At 35.6% G+C, this 22,169-nt stretch overlaps 2 protein-coding genes across 6 annotated transcripts in view; both read right to left on the bottom strand.

Moving 5' to 3' along the window:
* Positions 1-9,711, bottom strand: part of Rbp6 (RNA-binding protein 6) — a 473,180-nt gene extending 463,469 nt beyond the window's left edge. The window contains exons 1-2 of one of the 5 annotated variants that reach the window (XM_053769559.2): positions 9,491-9,711; positions 9,375-9,415 (exon numbers count right to left, since the gene is read on the bottom strand). In XM_053769559.2, coding sequence (XP_053625534.1) covers positions 9,375-9,415; positions 9,491-9,549 — 100 coding nt within the window. In that variant the 5' untranslated portion in view covers positions 9,550-9,711. The remainder of the gene's footprint in view (positions 1-9,374; positions 9,416-9,490) is intronic. The other 4 variants (XM_053769561.2, XM_053769560.2, XM_053769563.2 and 1 more) reach the window with 4 other exon arrangements.
* A 2,336-nt stretch (positions 9,712-12,047) lies between these two features.
* Positions 12,048-22,010, bottom strand: LOC128683645 (uncharacterized protein). Its single transcript, XM_053769486.2, has 9 exons — positions 21,654-22,010; positions 20,837-21,040; positions 20,662-20,730; positions 20,393-20,530; positions 19,732-19,935; positions 19,142-19,282; positions 18,162-18,902; positions 17,519-17,718; positions 12,048-16,829 (listed from the first exon to the last, which is right to left on the bottom strand). Exons 1-9 carry the CDS (start codon positions 21,795-21,797, stop codon positions 16,178-16,180), a joined length of 2,493 nt encoding a protein of 830 aa, XP_053625461.1. The 5' UTR covers positions 21,798-22,010; the 3' UTR covers positions 12,048-16,177.
* Between the last annotated feature and the right edge of the window lie 159 nt (positions 22,011-22,169).

Here is a 22,169-nt window from a genome sequence, read left to right as displayed (position 1 = left end):
AAGCATTCATTAAAGCACACTACAGCAAAAATATTAAAGTGAATACAACCTTACGGCTAAGATTTTAGAGTTTGAAATTAAGTAGTCGAAGTATAAAATGTGGCATTTCACTAAAGGCGACGGCAAGTCGGTAGCATGAAGTCGTGTGCGCGACACATGAGTAATGACAACAACGCAGTCGCATATCATAGAAAGTATAGATCGATAACTTATTCCTTTTTTTTCCTAATTTATTCATTCCTTTACTAATAATATTTCGTTACTGTTTCTAAATAACAAAATGTAGTCTGTAATGTCTACAGATTTCTTATACAAAAATAATTACTATACTATTTATGCGTCATAAATAAAATTAAAAGAAAACATCAGAATAAAAAAGCATATGAATAAATTTATTTATCTACAGGAGGTGGCAACCATTTACTTCTAAGTTCGGATATTTGTTACAAATGTTGAGTAGAACAAATACGGAACAATAAATTACTTGAGCAACTATATTTTATTTCATCAGAGGTTACTCCGTTTTTTCAACCGTCTCCACAAAAACTTTATATGATTCCTAGCTCATGACAGTTACAAATGTTAAACCTATAAAATGTATAATGAACCTATAAAAAGTACTTTTTAATTATCACGATACGATACTTGATAATTAATTATAATTAAATATTACTAAATGAGTACTTTTTTCATAATAGTAACATGTTATTATATAATTAATTTGAGATAATAACTTTGCTACAGCATATTTGATAGGTTTCTCTTATGTAGCGTCTATATTTTGTAGCAGCAGCGTGTGTCTAGGAGACCGTTCCCAGATGTGCGTCTAGATGCACGGATTGCTCGAGTTATGCAAGCCACATAGTAATATCTACAGTACAAACAAGAATTTACTTCCAGATTGCGTATGTACGTACGACTTTCACGAATCGTACGTATGGTTCAGCATTCTCAGATTGCAACATCAAGTGGATCATAAACTTTTTACGATCGTAATATTTAAAAAATAATGTACACACACATCTGACGTTCTCCTTAGCTTTTGGAGGCTCTGAATCATCAGTGTATATAGGATTACTAGTCAAACATCAGGTATGACAAAGCAAGGGAATGACAAGATCATAACGTTTGTTCTACGAGCTACCCTAAACGTTAGTTACATGTAACGCTGTATTTTTCTTTCCTAAGTACAATGTTTCACAGATAATATTTTTGTTATATTGAGGAAAAATAAACTTCATATTTTGATGTCGTATAAGTTGATAGATAATTTACGAACATAAAACTAATTTTATAGTTATTTCGTTAGTGGAAAATATCGGACAAATGATAAGAACTAAACTTATGAAAACGTTACAAAAACTACTACAAGATAACTATATAAATTCAGAAGTTCAACAACCTCATCAAATCATAGCAGGAAAAACACAGTGGGTGGGTTACGTGCATACATGATGCATTTTGTGTAAGACAAATTGTAAACAGAACGCAATGTAATGATTATAAAACAGATAGCCATAACCCGCGACAACAAATAGTAACTACTGAATCTTAGTGAAGAATGAATGGAAATGAAATCGAAAACTTAGTAACTTATTTCAGTGCATAAAGAGAGCTACAAGATTCTGTATAACTTTAACTTAGATCAGAATTTATTTATAGCTTAGCGAAAAGATCTAATTTTTGTAAATTAAATGACTTATGTTCATTAGCGAGCGTCTTAACTAAATGATTAATTACTTGCCATGAACTTAAACTGTAAAAAATCTTCCTTTGGAGCCCAATATAAATAGACAGATACCTACCGCTAAGAACACGTGACTATCACTACCGAGCCCAAACCAAATATTTTTTCCTCATGCCCTGACTCTGTGATATTCTATCATCTGACGAACCGCCACAAAAAAATGAAATGTCACATTGTAGACACCACCGGAGGGCGCAACGGTGCGTGAAGGTGCGCCGACGCAGCAGCACTTTGTTCTTAACCCCAGTCAATAAAAATACGGTAATTAACACATTTCAAAAGGAACCAAAGCAAACAGATACAAAAGAGAGCGGATCGAATCGCCGACTGATTTACAGAGGAAATGCAGTTCAAGAATTGGATCGAAAGTTTTTTTAAAAATAAACTATACTAAACTATACAAAGAATTTGGCACAGAGCATTCATATTTATCTTTTGAAATCGTAACTCTCTTGTTTTACATTTTTATTTATAATAAGCAAAGTGACAAATGATTAATGAGTTATTGCGTATGATTTTAATTTAATAGCAACAAGTATAAGTAAGAAAGTTTACTAGTTTCTTAATTAGTTTTTACATGTAGTCAACTAAAGGTACCTAGTATGCTCTATCATCATCACGTCGAGTGAGTCTTATTATGAATTTAACAACATCAGACATTTATCATCTTAAAATTCTGACTTTAGGAGTATTCAAATTATTTTAAACATCATTACGTACATTGGTACAAAACTTCGAAGAAATAGAGATATTTCCTGTATGTATTGTACTGAATACTACCTCAGCCAACTTTTAGGTCAGTGACCTGTTATTCTATTGACTGACCATCAGGGAGAGCGGTGTCAAATGACGAGCTACCGTTACACTTGACAATCCTCAATGCGTTCATCACGATTTTCACACTGTTAATACCGAGCCCGCATGCTAGCCGGCTTTACCCCGAATAGAAAAACAAAAGAAACCGCAGTCCTGCCGTTTATTGCTCACTAAAAGCAATACGGTGGCCAATGATTTATTATTTTTTTCAGCCTTGATTTATGTGAGCTAAAGAAGTGTTCGCGCGTACTCGCATGTCTATTTGTGGCTAGGCCGAAATAACTGGCAAAACGAAACGAATATCCGGTCCTTAGCCGGCACCCGAACTGGTGTTTGCTCAGATGCGGCGCTGCGCGCTTTGTAAGCAGGATTACATACGATTTGCGGTAATGCGGTTGCCTCTTCACTCCCAACTCTTTCCCCTTTGCCCACTTGCTAAATCTCTCCGCTGTCAGATCAGCCCAACGATTTGGAATAATATTCCCTTTTCGCTAATGCAAAATGAATGTGCTTTGAAGCTTTGATGGGCACCTGCGGCTTTCAATTACTCCGTTTCAGTTTAAAATTGAAACGTGAATCCGCAGGAAGTTTCAATACATCCAAATTGATACAAGTGAGCAAAATACTAAGTGACGTATGTGGTGTAAACCACATCCATGAATTCAGAATATTGTGTACTGTTACGGTAGTTTTTATTCTGAATGATTTCAAAGATAGTATAGGTATTATATAGTACAAATTGTATAAGTAAATAATTGTTATTCTATTGAGGTGTATCAAGTTTTATCGAGATTACTAGGAAGCCATCGTCTACCGCAACTCGCAGAGAGCCATCTCGATTGTTTATCTATCGTCCCGTCAACTTCAGCTGCAGAGTCCCAGCGTCTTCAGTAATTACAGACGTGCGTCGGCGAAGTACTTTAAAGATCGAATTACGATGTCTAAATTTGAACAGATTAAGAACAATCCATATTAAGAAGAATGCCTTTGAATATATCATTAATAGAAATCTTAGCATAGACAATAAATTTAAAGAAAAGAGATGAATTAATGGTGATATTCTCACAAGTGCTAATTTCTCTTTAATAGAAATTGATAATAATATTCGGATATAAATATAGTATTTTACAAAAATATGTAGATGTAGGTATACAATACTTTTCAATTAATTTTTACAGTTCTAATAAAATACCAATAAATTATTCCAAAGTGACATTAGCAGGTGTTCAGAGACTGTCAGGTGACAGTCTCTGTTGAATGTTGAATTTTTAAATTGCGCTTCAAAATGTGTTCAACCGATAAACCCGTACAAGCGTGGAGACCGTGAAGCAAGTTGTTTACCAGTCGCGTCGGTAATGAGATGGTTTCCCGGTAAAGACAGAGCTCCTTTCGACTAAATGGCTAACTATTACTAGAACTGATTTAAGGCGAAACAGTCGTCAACAGTTACTACGTGAATAACGCTTGGTCTACACGTCTTCACCAAAGTGGAAATTAAATAAGGGCAATCCGTTCTGCATGGCAGACTCGCCTATTGCATTATTCAACGTATGCAAAATCTCTGGATTAATAATAGATGGAGGCAAAGGTGAATTTCTCGCAATCGAACGAATGGAGTGTGACCCTTTCAGCGTTTAAAACTTAAAAGTATGGAGATAGGAGATGCGATTAGTTTCACAAAATGATCACGTATTTGGTCGTTTAGCTTAAGAACATAATACTTGATAAAGTGTGCTGTATTTTTCTATACAAAATATTTTACAAATAGAATATCAGTTACATGAGAAAAATATGTTATAAGTATATAAAGGGCATTTATTTTATTATAGGACGATGTTTGGACGATTAGGTGATTGTAAAATTTTATTAGAAAACCCGATAAATATTTTTAGTAATTAATCATTAATTGGTAATATAAGTAAATTAATGATGTTTATGGATTGAACATGTTGTGATATCGTGATCTAAACATATTGGACCCTGTATCCTGAGATAATTATTAGTTATTAATTTGTATGTGTAATTTGTAGTTTGTAAGAATAGTTACAAAAGAAATTACTTTGACCATTATTGACCTGTTACAATGCTACTAAAGCAATTTTTTTTCAATCGTTTTGGTTGAGGGCATTTGACAGACATTGGATGGAGAAGACCAAAGAAAGGGACACTTGGAAAGAGAGAGGGGAGGCTCTTGCCCAGCAGTAGGACATATTATACGAGTAGCTATTAAAAAAATTAAAAAAAACAAAGTTTTGGGAGACCACAAGAATACGATAACATCTTCATGAAAATGATAACGTTGAATTAAGCATGAAAGAAAACTCTTCTTATAATTTAATTCTGTAAAATGTTTTTCTTTATCATTTAAAAACCTGACTTGTTCACAGATAACTACGTAGGTACCTATCCTGATACTTTCCGACTTGACGTCAATAAGTGATGTATATCATCCTAAATTGAATAAAGAATTTTGAATTTGAATTCTTATTATAAAACAGTCCTCTACCGCGACTTTTCGTGCGGTTTTTACCAGTAGATTGTGTGATTCCTAGATAAGGTATAGGTGTAAAATTTATAAGATTTTCGATGAACGAAGCCGGAACGGGCCGCTAGTAAATAAATTGTTACCTACATTAAATATCGTGAAAAAATTATGCACTAAGTTTTCTGTTTCTTTATTTTATTGTCAACCGTTTATGGACGAGACTTTTTACAGCAGAAATTGATTAATAGTATTGTTTAAACTCCATAATTAGTAATTTTCAATGTAAATACATACGAATATTCGTATCTACCTATTCGAATTTCTTCTGAAAATGAAATAGATTCGTCTTCTAAAAAATGTTCTCAAAATTATCACGAAAATTATTCCGATATTAAAATTGTCTTTCACGTGCTAATAACGTCAGCTAAAACGTATCATTTGTATAGGAAGTATCTTTTATTCTTAGACGATCCAAGCTAGATAGACTCTAGTGCATCATCGAGCACTCTTTAAACAGTTTATATATAGCTTGGTAATAAAATTTCCTGCCTCTTGATTGCAAACCTCTCTATTTTAACAATCAACGTAAGCTGCTATCTTCCTCATAAAATCTTAAAACCTCCTATCCTATCCTAGAAAGAGAAAGTCTGTTTTACTTTCTTTAATATGCATCGAATCTTTTACTGTTTCTTGATACATTTTTACTCACGATTGTTAATTAAGTATATACCTAGTTTTAGAAGCATTTTCAAGTCAAATATCTTTGTTTGTTCTAGTAGTTCTAAATGGCTTTCCGTAAAGAACATACTTTACAACAAGTAGTAATTCTCAGTCAGTATCGAAATCTGTGTATAAATTTACGCGAATCATTCTATAATAGCTCTTAAAATAATTTGTGGTAGGTACTTAAATAGAAACAGCTTCACCACTTACAACACAGTTAAATTTTATGAGTAAACCGTCGAACTTATTACAATCGAAGAGTGAAAGGCCGAGAATAGATTGGAGCTGGGTCACAAAATTACAATGTAAATGGTCTCATAAAATAATATGGAAATTGTGAACGAATAGCTGGATGGTGATGTGAGGTGCGCGTGCGCATGCAAACAATCGACGAATAACAACCAGAACGAGCGCGCAGTCCCGTTCTCAGTATTGTTCATCTCAGGCCAAGAGGCACGCGATGTCTGACATCCAAGACTTATAACTGGGCTTCAAGGAAATAGTTCAGTGGCGTGAAATTTTAGATGATCGACTGTCGTGATGAATCATTTAAAAATAACTTACGCTCTAGCACGTGTGTTTTGGCTTTTGGTTATAGCATTTCAATTCGATTATCTCTGTTATAGAAGGAAATGTAATGTTTAGATCTGGAGAACATAATCTTAATTAGACATATTTCTCATTTTCTTATTATTTTTTAATAATCTTCATGACACGTCGTTTGTTTATACATTCCATATATTATATAAAATTCCTTTTCTATCACTAAAATATCCTTCTTTATAATCGTTAAATCCATCAATTACCCGTCATATTTTACGTTCCGTTACATAGTAAAGCTGAAGAGAAGAGCCGGTGGCACAATTATCTGTGCACAGTCCAGTTTGTGTGATTCCCGAGACAGTGTCAATTATATGTCAGCGTGGAGGCCGAGATAATGGAACTACACCTTTTGTCTTGCACGCTGCTAAACGACGCGCCTGAAGTAATGAGTTACTTTAGTAATATAAACTAGAATAACTTATCCTTGTCCCATTTTGTATTGCAGTGTTATTTGCTCAAAAACCGAACGTGGCAATTTAGCGGTTAACGTAAAGGAGTTAGCTAAAATTACATTAAAGTCATTAAAATGTCGTTAAAGTGTTATCTCCTGAGACCGGTGGTGCGGAGGATAGGTCCTCTTTCGCTCTCATCATATTAGGCCCTAAATATAACTATTTGACGTACTTCGCCTAAATATATAGAGATCACATGTCAAAACTTATTCATATTCCTATTACGATAAAGACGAAAATAACTGCCGATCATGCGGTAAAAAATAATAAAATTTATTCTAAATCAACGTAGTGCGAATACGTAGTACTCCCCAAAAGTAGATCGATCGATTTATTTTTGATCATAGTCTAAAATATTTTCGAAGGATTTCTTATACATATTTTTTAACTATACAAATAAAGATTACGTTGGTATTTTTACCTGTATTTTCAGACAAAGCCGATTTAAATAATTCGTATATTTAATTTGTTTGCAACAATGAACCACAAAATGAATAGGTACCTGAAGATAAATATTCCTATAAAATATTGTCAACATATTCACAATGTATCTACGCATATACTACTTGTTTCAAAATCGTGCACTAAGATAAAAATTAAGAGGTTTTAGATAAATATAACCTGTCATTCTTATCAATGGACTGTGATTGATTTAACAACGCAAAATTTCCGGACAACTGAAATATTGAAGACGTAGATATTTGTAAACCGAGATTAAGGGATCGCTCCACTCCCTATCAATTAAACGATAACAGCTCGGTGCTGTGACACTATACAACTTTTTAAATTTATCTTATCGCGGCTCTGAGGCAAGGTGCAAACATCTCTGGCAAACAGTTTATTCTGACAACGACAATCTTTTTTTAGTGAGCCAACTCGTCAACTTTTTCAGGTCATTACCCGCGCATGAATAAATTATTGTTCTTAAAATGTTCAAATTTTTTTTGACTTAGCACGCGCATTTCAAATTCTAATTTATATCCGTCGTACCTATTCATGGTTTTTCTATGATTACGTGTTGGATACTTTATCTATATCCATGTTTTCTTTACAAAAAAGAGCAAAATTAACTTCAGATATTTAATTTCGTTTAAATCAATTTTTAGTAGAATTGCCACGATGAGTGAAGATAGAATTAATACCTACATAAAATGCAATTATTTTATACGAAAATCGAATAAAAGCTCATATCTAATTCACTTTATTACCCTATCAATATTGTATGTATACTATTTATCTACCTACACATTTGTTTGCGGAAGGACACGAAACTTCTAGCGATAAGATGTTTTTATGAATTCCGTACGATTCAAGGAAAATATTATATAAACTGACATGATACCACGCTTTGACAAAAGAATATTCGTAACTCCTTTATAGTGTAGATTTTTATACCCAACAATATCCAATTCTCGATTAAATTTCAAATAGCGAATAAAGTTATACAGGCCTTGATATATAGAGCGCTGAGAAAGCCGAATAAGTAAAAGCGGATGAGTTTATTCACGTTTCCCTGTGCTAGTTCACGATCGATGGATCTGATAATATCTCAAGTGTATTGCCGATGCAGCGGCCTAGATATATCCAGAGAAGAACAAAGTTGGCATAGATGAGGGATCAAAGTGCGGCGTGGGCGCATGACGGCACGACCCAATACCGGGGCAGCAGCCGCGCACGCGCACGCGAGGACCTTTTGATATGCATCACAAAATTTATTTGTTTTTAGCGATTTTGAATATGATAAGAAATTATCAATAGCAATAATGTATACAAATATTGTTTACAAATAATAAAGTTAGGAAATATTCACCGACTATGTCGATTAAATTTTATATCAAAAATATTTTAAAGTCTCAATTCGATCTAGACTAGCCGGATGACTCTCAGGATTGGAATAAAACAATCATTACCATATTTATGTGTATTTGAAATAGTTTACAACAGTAAGTTACAATTTATTGCCAATTGTTGTGTTGCCCTACATAAGTAAACAGACAAGGACGGAAGCGCGCCGGTGCCGTACGTACTTTGAGATTGAGGTTATGTTGTGATATTGTTTGGTAAAAAGCCGGCTATGAAATGTTTAAAATGAAATAAGGCACTGAATATTAAAGGAGATAAGGCCGAAAATAGCTCGTAGTTTTGTAGGGCGGCTGTGCCGGGGCGGCGGCGGAGGCTGCGCGCGCAGCCGGCATGGCCGCCGCCGCACACCTGACTACCGATACACCGACCCGATATACGTGAATTACAGCATATTACACGCGTTTATGATGCTCTTAACGTTCCTACAACGTATCTTACCCCGGAATCATCACGAACACAGCTGTAGATCACCGCTAACGACAACATTGAACCACGCATAAGTAATCAGCTGACTACCAAACTTTTACCGGTGTTTATAAAAACGATTGGAAGAGTTCATCACTGAAACGTTTCGCGGTTATCGTCACGGTCAGAGGAGACGGTCTTCCGCTATCTAAGCGGCCGGTGCATCGGATGCACTTCCGTCGCGGCGCAGACGGAGCGCGGCCGGAGACTGCGAGCGTACCTGGACTAGTCTGCCAGCTGAGGCCTCCGACGAACATCTTCCTGTAAGATAAACACATGAATGAGAGGTGGAAAAGCTCGCAACTTGGACGACGGTCTAGAGCGCGTGCGGCGTACCCGGGGTCGTTGGGCACCTCAGCGGGGCTTCGCGCCACGTCCTGGTTCTGGGTTTCCATGGGCTCAGGCGCCGGTGGGCGCACTACGACTACGAACGAGCGACGGCGCGGCGGGGACGGCTCCCGGAGTCGCTCGGCTGCACTACCGACTACCGGCACGAGACTGGCGCGTCGCGCGGATCGGCGCACCCCTCCACGCAGCCCGCCCGCGCCACCCCCCGCTTGCCCCCGCGCCGCCCGCGACGCCGCCGTCGCCGCATCGATTCATTCACTCCGTACACAATTATTCATAGGAACAGCACTACGGACGCGAGCAGCGCGCTGGCACCACCACGTGAGCGCGCGGCACGTGCTCGATCCCCCTCCCGCCTCTCCCCCGCCCTGCAACGCCCTCCGCGAGCACGCCTACCGCGCGCCCACGCCGTGCCAGACACCCCCGCCAACTCTAAACTTACCAACTTTATCGAAAACATCAAAAACTTACTAACTACCTGCTTTGATGTAATCATGTTGCAACGATTGCATATTACTTGTTGCAAATCATTTCAATTTTAAGCCGAGATGATGAAATTTTCCGTAGCATGACGTATGTTATTTACTAGTACTACGTATTACGTAGTTGATGACTTGCTGATAAAAAAATATCGTCCACTTTTCCACATGAAAATAACGGCAGTTGAGATGGCAGATTAGCGTGACGTCACGACGCGGAAGAACGTGGGCCCGCGTAGCCGCGCTACGAAATTGCTACGAACCTAAGCTATGCTACGACATTGGCTCTACGCTTTCTTTTTACCGCACCACCACCGCGCACCGCTAAGGTGCTACCGCGCTACGAGTACGACGACAGCTACGTTTTGATGAATTTCAAAATATACATTTCAATGCTCAAGTCATTCCTTAATGTTAATCTGCCTAATATTTATGTTTATTTAACTAAATTTGACTTAACTATTATAATTTAGTGTGTTGTGAGATTCCGACCTAGTACCTATATATCCATATCTTAACACTCTTAAGTTAGGTATTAAGCATTCCCAAAGACGGTACCTACCATCTGGTAGGTATGTTTTTGCATGTAACAATAAAGTTTTGTAAACAAATAAATTATTCTCTTCTATCCGCATGTGCAGTTTAGAATTATTATGTACACCACGAACACAGGATAAGCGTAAAAAAGTAACCTTAAAATTTACAAGACTCGCTATGATTTTATGACGGGACTTGGGACCTAGGCTATGTACGTATGTAATGTATCCCTTAGTCACCTCATACGACATCTGCGAGAGGATATGGAGATGTCGTATTTTCGGTCGGGAATCACCCAATAACCAATAAATAAAAAGATAAATACCTATTTAAATCTAAATGCGTGAGGCATTACGTGAATATCAGCCAGGGATTTCAACGCACATTAATAAGCAGATAAGCAGCATCTCGGTTTATGAGGGACGTGATGCGACGAAGCCATTCGGCAATGTCGTTGAATAATAAAATACGTATTATGGGGGAGCGCCCTTCGTAAAAAGCCTATGATGAAACGGCAATCACTAGTTGGTATTTTTAAGAACACAAAAAAACACGTAAATTTTTTGGTTAGATTTAAAGCATGTCTAAAACCATTTGTATTTTTTGTATTTGCTACGAACCTAAGCTACGTAAAATATATGTTTGTAAAATAAATTAGTAAAACCCGATGTCTATATACTGTTTCTTGTGGTAAAGCAATCGAGATATTACTAGATATATTATGGACCAGTTGATTAATTAATTATGTTATTATTAATAATGACCGGCCACTTTGAATATGAATAAGCCATTTTGGGCGAAGTAAGTTGAACCACCTTTATCACATTGTCTGGACATTAATATTGTCGTGTGGCAGGTATAGTTTTCTCGTAATGGCCGCAGCGGCAGAGGAGTAATGCTATTTGCTAAATTTGGTCCGGATATTTTTGTTAGGTGATTTTTATTCATTTCAGTGCTGATATCGAACTACTCACATAGCTGGTCTACAAATTCCAGTAAAAACGTCTGTTTACATTATGTTATTAATTTAAAAAAACCGAAATAAGCGGTAATTGACGGGCCAATCGAGTTTTAGGGGAATGCGCGAATCACTAAAAATAATCGAAGTACATACCCATGTGTACCTATGTTGAATCAATACTTGTACACTACTTTTATCCATTCAATCTTCTTCTTGTCGAATCGCAATAATAATTCAAACGCATTTTAGTGTCACAAGCGCTTTGGGCGGAATTTATCCGGCGCATAATAGAATATAAGCGCTCTGGCCAGTATTCGACAACTGCAACGCTGGTCGCTCTTTTCATTTGATCGTTCAAGTCCTCCATAGCGCAGAACGTGGGACAGTTAGAATATGATAGTAGATAAAATTAAAATCTTCTCATTTTTTAAATAATCTAATTAAAACAATGTTATAGAGCCCTTTTATCCCTCTTTTCTGGTCGATATAAGAGCTATTCTTAAATTTCAAATGAATGAAGGTAATAGTAACAAAATCGCGGGAAACGAACGAAAATAAATGACACTAATGAGATCAGTCTTACAGTTTAATTGTCACACATGTATAATAAATAACAACACACTACAATGAGATTCACTTCCAGGTACTGAGAAATACAACCACAGAGGATAATGTAATCATAATCAAGCGCAGGGAGCTATTGAACGAAAACAATATCAAAACACCTAATTCGTTTCTTTTTTGAAATCAGATTTTCGCCACGTAAATGTTAAAGTAATCTACATTATTATTTTAGCTCTGGAAACTCTTACAGAAAACGTGAAATTTACAGTAATATAATAGCCTTAAACATGTTCATCTAAAGTTATTATATTGACACTAGTGCCACCATGCGACAGTAGACATGCGAGAGTAGCATGTGGTACACATGCTACTCTTAATGCTTAGTTTATTATCTATCTGTTATTAGCTCAGGTCACTCCCTGCACTTTCATCATGATAACAAACTTACACTAAAACAGACGCTATTTCACGAAGAGCGAGACAAAACAGTGATGAAGGAGTGATGTCACTCTTTCAGAGTCAAAAGCTTTCCTAAAAAATAGATATTCAACGAAATTGATCAATTATTGGTTAAAATTTAACGTGTTTTGTTATTTCCTTATTTATTATGTAAAATGCTGACATTTCCAAAAGTTTCAATGTTCTACTTATCGAATACCCTTTAGAGGACCAGAATTCAATTAACTGTGCATATCTTAGCGACAGAATATTAAACCATATCAAACTCTTAATTATTTTCATTTTCATAATGTTTCACCCTTTAACTTAAACAATCAGCAATCTTCGTGATATAGTATTTGTTAGATCAAATTCCTTTTAAAATCAGAATCTGAGAATTAGTTAAATAACACGTAATTTTTTGTCGACTCTTAATTTTTGAAACAATTTAGGTAGACAGTTCAGTTATCTACAATCCTTTTCTTCCGACGACAATCATACTGCTAACATTTAGTACTAAAGATTACATTTTACATAGAAGTAATTAATATCAACATGCACAGCCAGAATAGTCAAGAATCTACTAACAAATATTAAACCTTAAATTATGGAATAATAAATAACATCAAATAACGTTATAAAAATATTGTACTGCATTGAAATTACAAACTATTGGGGAATCATTTGTACTAACTTGTAAAATCACTGGCTATGATCCGATAGAACTAAACCTCACAACAATTAGGACAAAGCTGGAAGTTGAAAACACATATAACACAACAAATTATAATTACATAAATTTATATGTGCAACTCATACTCGAAATAGGTAAACATTTATGTCGGGTGTAAACTTATCTACGATTGAAACAGAACACATTACAAAGTATAAATAAAAAAACGCGTGTGCTAGTAAAATATTTCAAACAGGGCAACATAAAAAATACGCAAAAAATAAATAAAATGGCACAAGCTATCAAAAATTATTGACTGTCGTTTGTTTCTAGTTCAGATAGAATAAAAGGACAACGACCCAATCCAATTTTTATTTTGTAAAGTAAAAAAAAATTATACTAAAGGAAATTGTGAAGACAGTGAATTATTTTTACAAAAATTCCCATTCGTCCAAAACCAGGGATGACGAATTGGAATGACCGTCTCTTTGTACGTATTTTTCTTTATTACTTATGTCCTTTTTTCAATTTGCTTCAGAAACAGACTATATTAAGCGCTAAAATGCAAGCGACAATAAGATTGCACGAAAGCTAGCTAACAAAAAATAAATAAAAATATTGCAACTTCGGAAATTAAAGCCTCGATTTAAGCATTGCACGTCATAAAGCAAACAAATTTTGAAATTAAATGGACTCTTTACAAGCATATGCAAGCACTTTGATACCTTGGCATTTTGCAAGCTTCCTTCACTCATATAACAAATAAAACACTTCAGCTTCAGCGTCAGTGAAAAACAATCACAATTCTCCTTCAACTTAACAATAAACAAAATAATTCGGTATGTTCGGTACGTTGGTCTAAACTAAGTCAAAATTACAAATAATCTGACTAAAATGATAAGACAGACGCATTTAATATAATTATCATATCTATAAAGTAGATATTCTGAGCAAACGGATGAAACAATATTAAAAAACAAAGCAACAATTTCGAACAACACTTCATTCAATAGAATGAAAATCTAAAAAATCCTGAAAATTTATACAAAAATAGTTCTAATAAATAACGATCGAGAAAAGGATGCTTTCTTTGAAGATTTAAACGTATTCATCAAAATTCACAACACTGCACATTATATAATAGTTCACTTGTTCGTCTACATTAATTATATTTGGCAGCTTTCTTTGAGAAGTACTATGGCAACTACAAGCTTCGTTTTTTTTAATAATTATAATCTTATAAATACGTAAGCTTGATTAATAGATAATAATATATTTTTATTAATTTATATTCTATAAGATTATCAAGTATAGTTTTCAGGCTATTACAATTTAAGTTGAGGTAACTTCGACACTTCTATAAAATACTTGTATTTATCCCAATGAGGGATTTTACTATATTTTCCCTAAAAGTTTGCGCTAGTCCAGCCATGAGTTATGGTGATACTGTGTAGTCCACATTCCAACGTAAATGTGTTGCTATCTCATGTGGCCCAACCTCTTCTTCTTGCGCGAATGAATAACTACACGGTGACTATACATTATACCTATGTATATATAATGTATATATGTAACATATACAGTTCTCGCAATACATAAGAAAGAGATCGGGCCACCGATGTAGTAGATAGCAATATAATATTTACGTTGCATCATAAGTTATATGAGTAAGGGAGTGCTGGCTCCAGTATTTACCAGAATTAACCTGGGAAACTGTAAAATATGAGACATTGGACGTTACGTCTAGGTGTTGTCGACATCTCAAAACCCTCATTATAGGACTTTAAAATATGCATTAGTGTCACGTGTCATAGGTGTATTATAATATAATAATACATTAATGGGTCTGGCTCTTGATCCGCGAAGCTCTTGCCCGCGACACTCTTAAATTTTAAAATTCGTTTGTCCGCTAGGCTCATAGCCGCGACGCCCTCGTTTTAATTTTTTTTTTTTTTGAAACTTCTCGATTGATTAGTATTGAGTGCAAAAATGTTAAATGAAAATAAATAATTACATATTATCAAATTCGCGTGCAATAGATTGTAGTCCCTAAAAAATAAGTAATAAAATAGTTTGATATTACGACAAGTTTTTAATAATATCAGTCATGGTAGTCTACAATTTCAAAAACAAAACAAGTTTAAATGAAATATAAATTTATGAAATCAGAAACACTTCTATTTTCAACAGTACTTACTCAAGTTTTTATTAGACAAAAACTTATTTTAAGACCGAGAGCACCACAGCCCAGAACGTAGCGGACACCACACACATTGTTAAATTCAAGAGCGTTGCAGCCAAGAGCTTCGTGTAACGAAAGCCTAAAAGCCGAACCCACAGTAATAACATAGAGATCAACCATTGCTTAGGTACGAGTAGTCATAACACAAACACGGCCTTTATTTCAGTTATCAACATGATCATGATAAGCATTTGAGTAATTTATCATATTATGTACTTAATTGTTATTGCTCTTATTTGTTTCGTAGGAGTCGCTACAGAATCTATCTAATAAAATAAAGGAATTTCTTTCAATGGATAAAATTATATTTGAACGTTTATAATAAAGCTATTTTTACAGTCGATAACAATGTTAAATATGGTAATTCACGTTATTTATTTATATGGAATATGGCAGTCATGTTTTTATAACCTTCAAAATAGTATTACATGTTTACACTAACTGCTGCACAGAAACCAATTTAATTTTATCCATTGATGTAGAAAATATCTATAACTCCCTAAGGATACCATTTATATACTTGTATTTTTTTTCTAAATAGTTAGGACTATATTTGGCAATATAAAGCATCGATTAAACCTCCGCATAATGAAAACGTTCCATCCATATATTCATTTTTTCAAAAACTTGTGTAATGAATAACGCGTCTACATACGATATTTTAAAGGTACATGCTTCACTTTTTAGCATTATAACTAGGGCTAGTTAACTAATCTACTGGATGCAAGAATAAAATCTAAGCTAAGAGATCGACATTTAAAATTTCAGGGAATATAATAATCTAATTCTTTGTTGGCTGATTGCTGCCATCGCTCGAAGCCAATAAAGCGGATAACGTCGCGTGCGTTGCGCTCAATGTGCCCGATGTTGGGTTCAAAATGTTGGACGTCGCGAGGCCAACATTTGCATTCTTGAGCAAACCATTAGTGCCCGAACTCACTATAGTGACATTAGGTGGTGGTGTAACACCGTTGGCGAAACCTGTCGATAAAACTTTCTGCGTGTTATGCATCATGAACGACTTAGCAGCGCCTGAACTGCCCAAAGTGAGGACTTTCTTCAACATAACTGATGAATTACAGGCGTTATCGATCATATCTTTTGTAGTAGATATGTTGTCGAAGTCGGCAGAACTGGCCGTGACTATCGTGCTGTTTTTGGGTGTCGTCGTGTGTAGGGTAGGCCTTACCGCTGTGACGTTGAAGGTGACTCCTGAAGACGTTGTAAGGTTTGCGCGATTGAGTAGGTTTCGGGATACGATGGCGTTATGCAGGATGTTACCGGTAGGGAATGATTTGGAGGAGACGTTGACGTACTGCGGGGTGCCGATGATGGTCGCGTTGGAAGTCCGAGTGCCGAAGCCGATGATCGTGCCGGCCGTGCCTTGCGACATCACCGTGCTGAATGTTCCGGTTTTCGTGTTGATCGGGATTCTGAAACGTTTTATTTCAAAACTTAACGTTTGCTATTGCTGCATGAACCGCATATAGTTATATATACGGTTTATAATTTATAATATTTATTAATAGTAAATAAATCAATCTTTGCTTTGAAATCTGAAATGTATTAGCCAAAATAGATATTGAAAATTTCATTCTCACAGCATATTTACATATTGAAAAGGTCCGACATGGTGTGGGAAGCTGAAACGTGGACACTCACAAAAAGCTCGTTCTCAACCTCCAAATCGCCTAACGGAAGACAGGGCCTTACAAACGTGGGAAAACCTCTGACTTCATGGGCGTTGACATAACTCATGTAATGGTAAATACCTGGATGAGGTGTTCAAGACCATAAGGAATGGCGTGTGTATAAGCAGACCTACTCAGCAGTGGATGGACGATGGTTGAAGAATATTTGTGACATTCCACAGGTACCTTACGGACGGTTTTTTGTATGTGTTTTTATACATTTTTTATAGATTACAGAAATATGTTGAACTAAAAATCAACCATAAGGTACCTCCACCTATGGCACGTCACATTTACATTTATATACACAGACGAAACACTAAAATAATCTAATTACATCAATTGTAGATCCATTGACGTAATTAGATTTCTTCTAAGTGTCAGTTTATACGATTGCAACATGTCGCCAACAGCGCTGTGCAGTGACATACCCCTGTATCATCTGCGAGGCGGAGCTGGGTATCCCCTGTATGGTGAGCGTGGCCTGCGGCAGCTGCAGCGCGCGGTGCGCGGCGCTGTAGTAGTGCAGCGTGCCGGGCGCGCGCGCCAGCTGCGACACCGGCACAGCGTGCACCATGCCGCTGGTCGTTGACGCTACTGTTATGCACTTCGTTGTCGGGCTTGACGAGAACTGCAACCGGTGTTGTAGTCGATGTCATTATAAACCGACTTTGTCCGGTTGAAACTAGATGATACATTGAAATACTGGTAGTGGTCGCTCGCGCGGGTAATAATCGACAGAAATGTCTTCAAATTAATTCGATATTTAAAGACTATTCTCAGGACGGGTTACATTTATCCATTCGCATTGTTAAATATAAGTAATAAAGAGTATTATAATGTACAAGTAAGGAATAACGTAAAAATGCTCAAGTTTTTACCCAGACACTACATTACATTTCATTAAAAACAAAACTACATGTAAATTAGTTTATGTAGAACAAAAAACCAGACACAATGAATCTGTAAAAATAAGTGAGTACATTTTCATATAACGCGAATCCCAGAACCTGTCTAAAGACTATACTTGTAGATACCACACGAATAGATCAAAAAAAATTTGCAAATACTTACATTATTTGTATTCAAAGTAGACCCCAAATCAAATTCATCACCAACTAATGTAAGCGTATCGGGGTTGGCGCCAGTCAGCTTCTCAATGGTTTTCCTCGCGTCTGCATCACTCTCAATATTCCCCAAGTTTCGACTCAGAAACTCTATATCAGCCTCCAGCAAACCATCTACTAAATTACTCTGTTCTTCATCGTCACTTTGCTTACAAAGAAAATCGTCATTCTCCAACTTTATATCTTCAACCTTGATTCCGTCCACATTAATATCATCAATACTTTCCACTTTTATATCAACATCTAAATCCTCCACTTTAATCCCATCAACTTTTATCTCATCCAAATCTTCAACCTTTATTCCGTCTACTTTTATATCATCAATATCTTCGACTTTTATATCAGCGAAATCTGTGTCATCTTTCATATTCGAAAGATTTGGTATGCCCGAAAAATCTCTTGTATTATCAGTGTTGTCTGCATTGTTTATATATTGACTCGCGTTGAAATTTTCATAGCTATCATGTATCGGTTCCACTTTGATTTCGTCTAATTTGTTGTCATCCAAGCTAGTACTAGGTTGCGGGCTGTCAGCATTATCCCCACTCAATGCGCGTTTTTGAACATACATTTTTATCTTGCGCAACATGAACGGTGGGACCTTGAAACCTGTCAATTCCCCAAGCATTGGCAAAGAGCTGTGCTTATATGCTTCACTGTTTGCTAGTTCTTCAATATCTTCCAAAACCTGAAAAGTAGGGACAGTTTCACTTTTTTTTTTAACTTCATTACCGAAAGTATCCATACTAATATTATAAATGTGAAAGTGTGTTTGTTTACCCTTTCACGTCAAAACAGAGCAATAAATTGTATGGAGATAGTTGGAATGGTGGAGACTGAAATAGCTTCGGATAAAAGATAGTAAATCTAAAAACGCAAATTAAGCAAAATAAAAAATAACTGTTTCTTTAATATAGGGATATTTACCATAATATATGTTTTTCCACCCACGGCATTCACAAGATTATGACTGGCTATCCATTCCTTGTCCGCACTATCAGCTGGATACCTGAGAAGACCTGCATGTCTGGTGTACAGACGACCTCGTGAATTGCCTAGTCCCAAAACCTGAGAAAACAACAATGCACACACTTGTAGTTCAATGTCGCGACCTAACCTCACTACACATTATATGATTTTAAAAAATACATGTTTATTTAAAATTCGGAATTTCATTTTCAAATACTAGTAAAAGTCGTTAGTTTATAACAAAAATAAAATTACCATGAAGACAATTACATGTCAACCAGAAGATGTTACATGACAAATGCAGTTCAAAGGGTTAAAAGTTAGTATTTTTTAATCATAATAGACATAAACTACTCTTGGGCAAAGTCTTAAAGGTAAAATTATAACTAACCTAATAAGCAAGGACAACTCAGAATATAAATATAGTTATCTGCTAAGAAAAAATTGTATATTGAAATATGAAATTCACACGTACTACACTAATCATTTGTTATCACAGTGTGCAGAGATTTTCCTAATCTAAATGTTGATTATAAAATTTAACTTACCTTGTGAGCATGAGAGCCCATAATAAACAATGTCTCCTGAGTAAGTCTGTTTGGGTTCCATTTCTCCGGATCTCTGAGTGCTGGCGAGGGAAGTGGGGAAGAAGACCCGCTGTCCAAATTCTCTTCCTTTATCTTCTTACGCTTTATACTCATATCGACGTCTGTTTCTGACTCCTTACGCTTATTCTGAGATGGACTTTGTAACTGAAACAAATGCAAATGTTAGATGCATGCCCTTTAAACCCCTACATACTGGGTCCTTCTCTATATTCAGTCCATGGGCATGTAAAAAAAATGTTTTTCACATGTAAAAATTACATAGCTTAAACAATAAATGTGTATGGTCCAATAACCACAATAACCACAAACTTCTATATTTTATTTTGTATAGTCAGAAAATAGCGCATAGCATTCTTTTAATTGTAAAATTAGTTCACGTTTTTCGTCACATCATCGCGCGTACTCACTATCAATTTTATCATTTACTTCATTAAGTTTCTAGACGTTCAATAAATCCCAGTTCTATCAATATCATCTTTCAATTATTAATCAACTCAAGGTGTCCCGTAAATGTCCCCAAAATGGTAACTCCAAACATGTTCTCTTACCTCTCCAAACAGGTTCTTCATTTTGTTCAACATTTAAGAAATAAAATACTTACAGTGCTTGGTTTAAACTTTGTTTCAGTACTGTTGCTAGATTCAGAATCACTGGTCTCATAAGGAGAGGCCACAGGACGAGATGGAGTCATGTACAACAGACGAGTAGCATCCAACATAGCTCTGCACACAGCTCTGACCTGACAAATGAATTAAGCCATTAATACAATAGGGTACACTTGGCTCTTGGGCTTTGATTAAACTATGTATTGATTTCTTGTATTAATATAATGTTATATGTCATGATCAACAAAATATTATAATAACATACCTGATCTTCACTGACTGACTCATCTCCTAGATTGAGTCTAATATTATTTACAGCAGGTACAAAGAATTTCTGGAACAAACAACATACTTCAGTTTGACAAGAACTGATAATAATGTCCGAACATAGTTGTCTATTTCGGCCAAATAAAGTTAATAGAAAGTTAATGATTACTCACCTCCAGATATTTTTTAATGACCTGATCAATTTCCCTGGTTACGGCCGACTGAATCGTTTGCCTTAACATGTCTAATGACTTATTGGCACTTGCTCGGAATTCTGCTATTGGTCTTGAATGTGGTTGCACAGGGCCTGGCAGACTGAACCTTCTATGCATGGCCGCCAAAGTGTTAATGGCAATCTGACGAGTTATGGGTTGTTTCTGCAAAAATCAAATATACATATAGGTAATATTAATGTGTAAGAAAATTGTGTGGTAGTTGATATTTAACTTTTTTGTTTGCTATTGTCAAATAGAATAAACAAACTATAAAAGGTATATTACATAAAGTGCTCATAAGTATTTATAACAAGAGATCCTCATATAACCAATTTCTAAAGTCACCACTGCTAAGGTACTACTTCCCTAAACAAGGGAACCTATAAAATTAAAATTATTTCACTTTACAACCTACTGAAATTGGTGATTCAATCTCAAAGCTTCCATAAGTTTCTTATTGCTGAAATATAATGTACTTTCCACTTTCAATGTACTTTTCAGTGCTTTTCACAATAACAATAGTGTCTCTAAGGCAAGAATAATATAATAATAAAACAATTTTGGATATAAAAGGAAAAAAACAAGTAGTGAAAAGAAAGAAAACATCTTTAAAATATGTCCTCGAGGGATATATTTGCGCAAGGCAGTCACGCCACGGGCAAAAGCTAGTTCTATATTCTATAAATAATGTAATCAAAGGTCAATTCGAAATTGGGCGTTTTGTGGTTTTAAACATGTAAACTTTAGAAACTCTGGCTAGTAGATACAAGCTTACCTGCATATTGACTGTTTCATTGGCACGAACAGTTATTGTCCTTGCAGGTGGCTGGAAGTTCCATGAGCTGCTTGGAATAGTATTTTCGGGAGTAGGATTCTGATGCGACGCTTCAACGTTATTCCAATTCTTTTGTATAACCATTTCGATGATCCAACTACCTGCTACAAGATCGCAAGAATGGCGTCGTGAGCCTTTTAGAAAGATCTCATTTAAAATCTCCGAATATTTAAGTCATATTGAAATTACTATTGAATAAAATCAATATTTTGAATATTGTATGAGATAATTAGTTGTCTGGGGATAGGGATGTGAAATAGTTATATTGACCGTGTAACTAAAATAATCGAATAGCTTTAATCGATTGTTATTTATTTTAACAGTCAAATGATCGAGTGTTTTAACAGTATTTTCGTTATTGTCGATCGTCTTTCAACAAAGATGAGAATCAATTTTACTACCTGAATTCATAAATATAGTTTAATATAATAATATATAGGGGGGTAGTGCTAGATA

The sequence above is a fragment of the Plodia interpunctella genome, chromosome 3, assembly GCF_027563975.2.
Source record: "Plodia interpunctella isolate USDA-ARS_2022_Savannah chromosome 3, ilPloInte3.2, whole genome shotgun sequence".
Classification (NCBI taxonomy): Eukaryota; Metazoa; Arthropoda; class Insecta; order Lepidoptera; family Pyralidae; genus Plodia; species Plodia interpunctella.
Note: the sequence above shows the minus strand (reverse complement) of the source record. Positions and strands in the feature narration are given on the sequence as shown.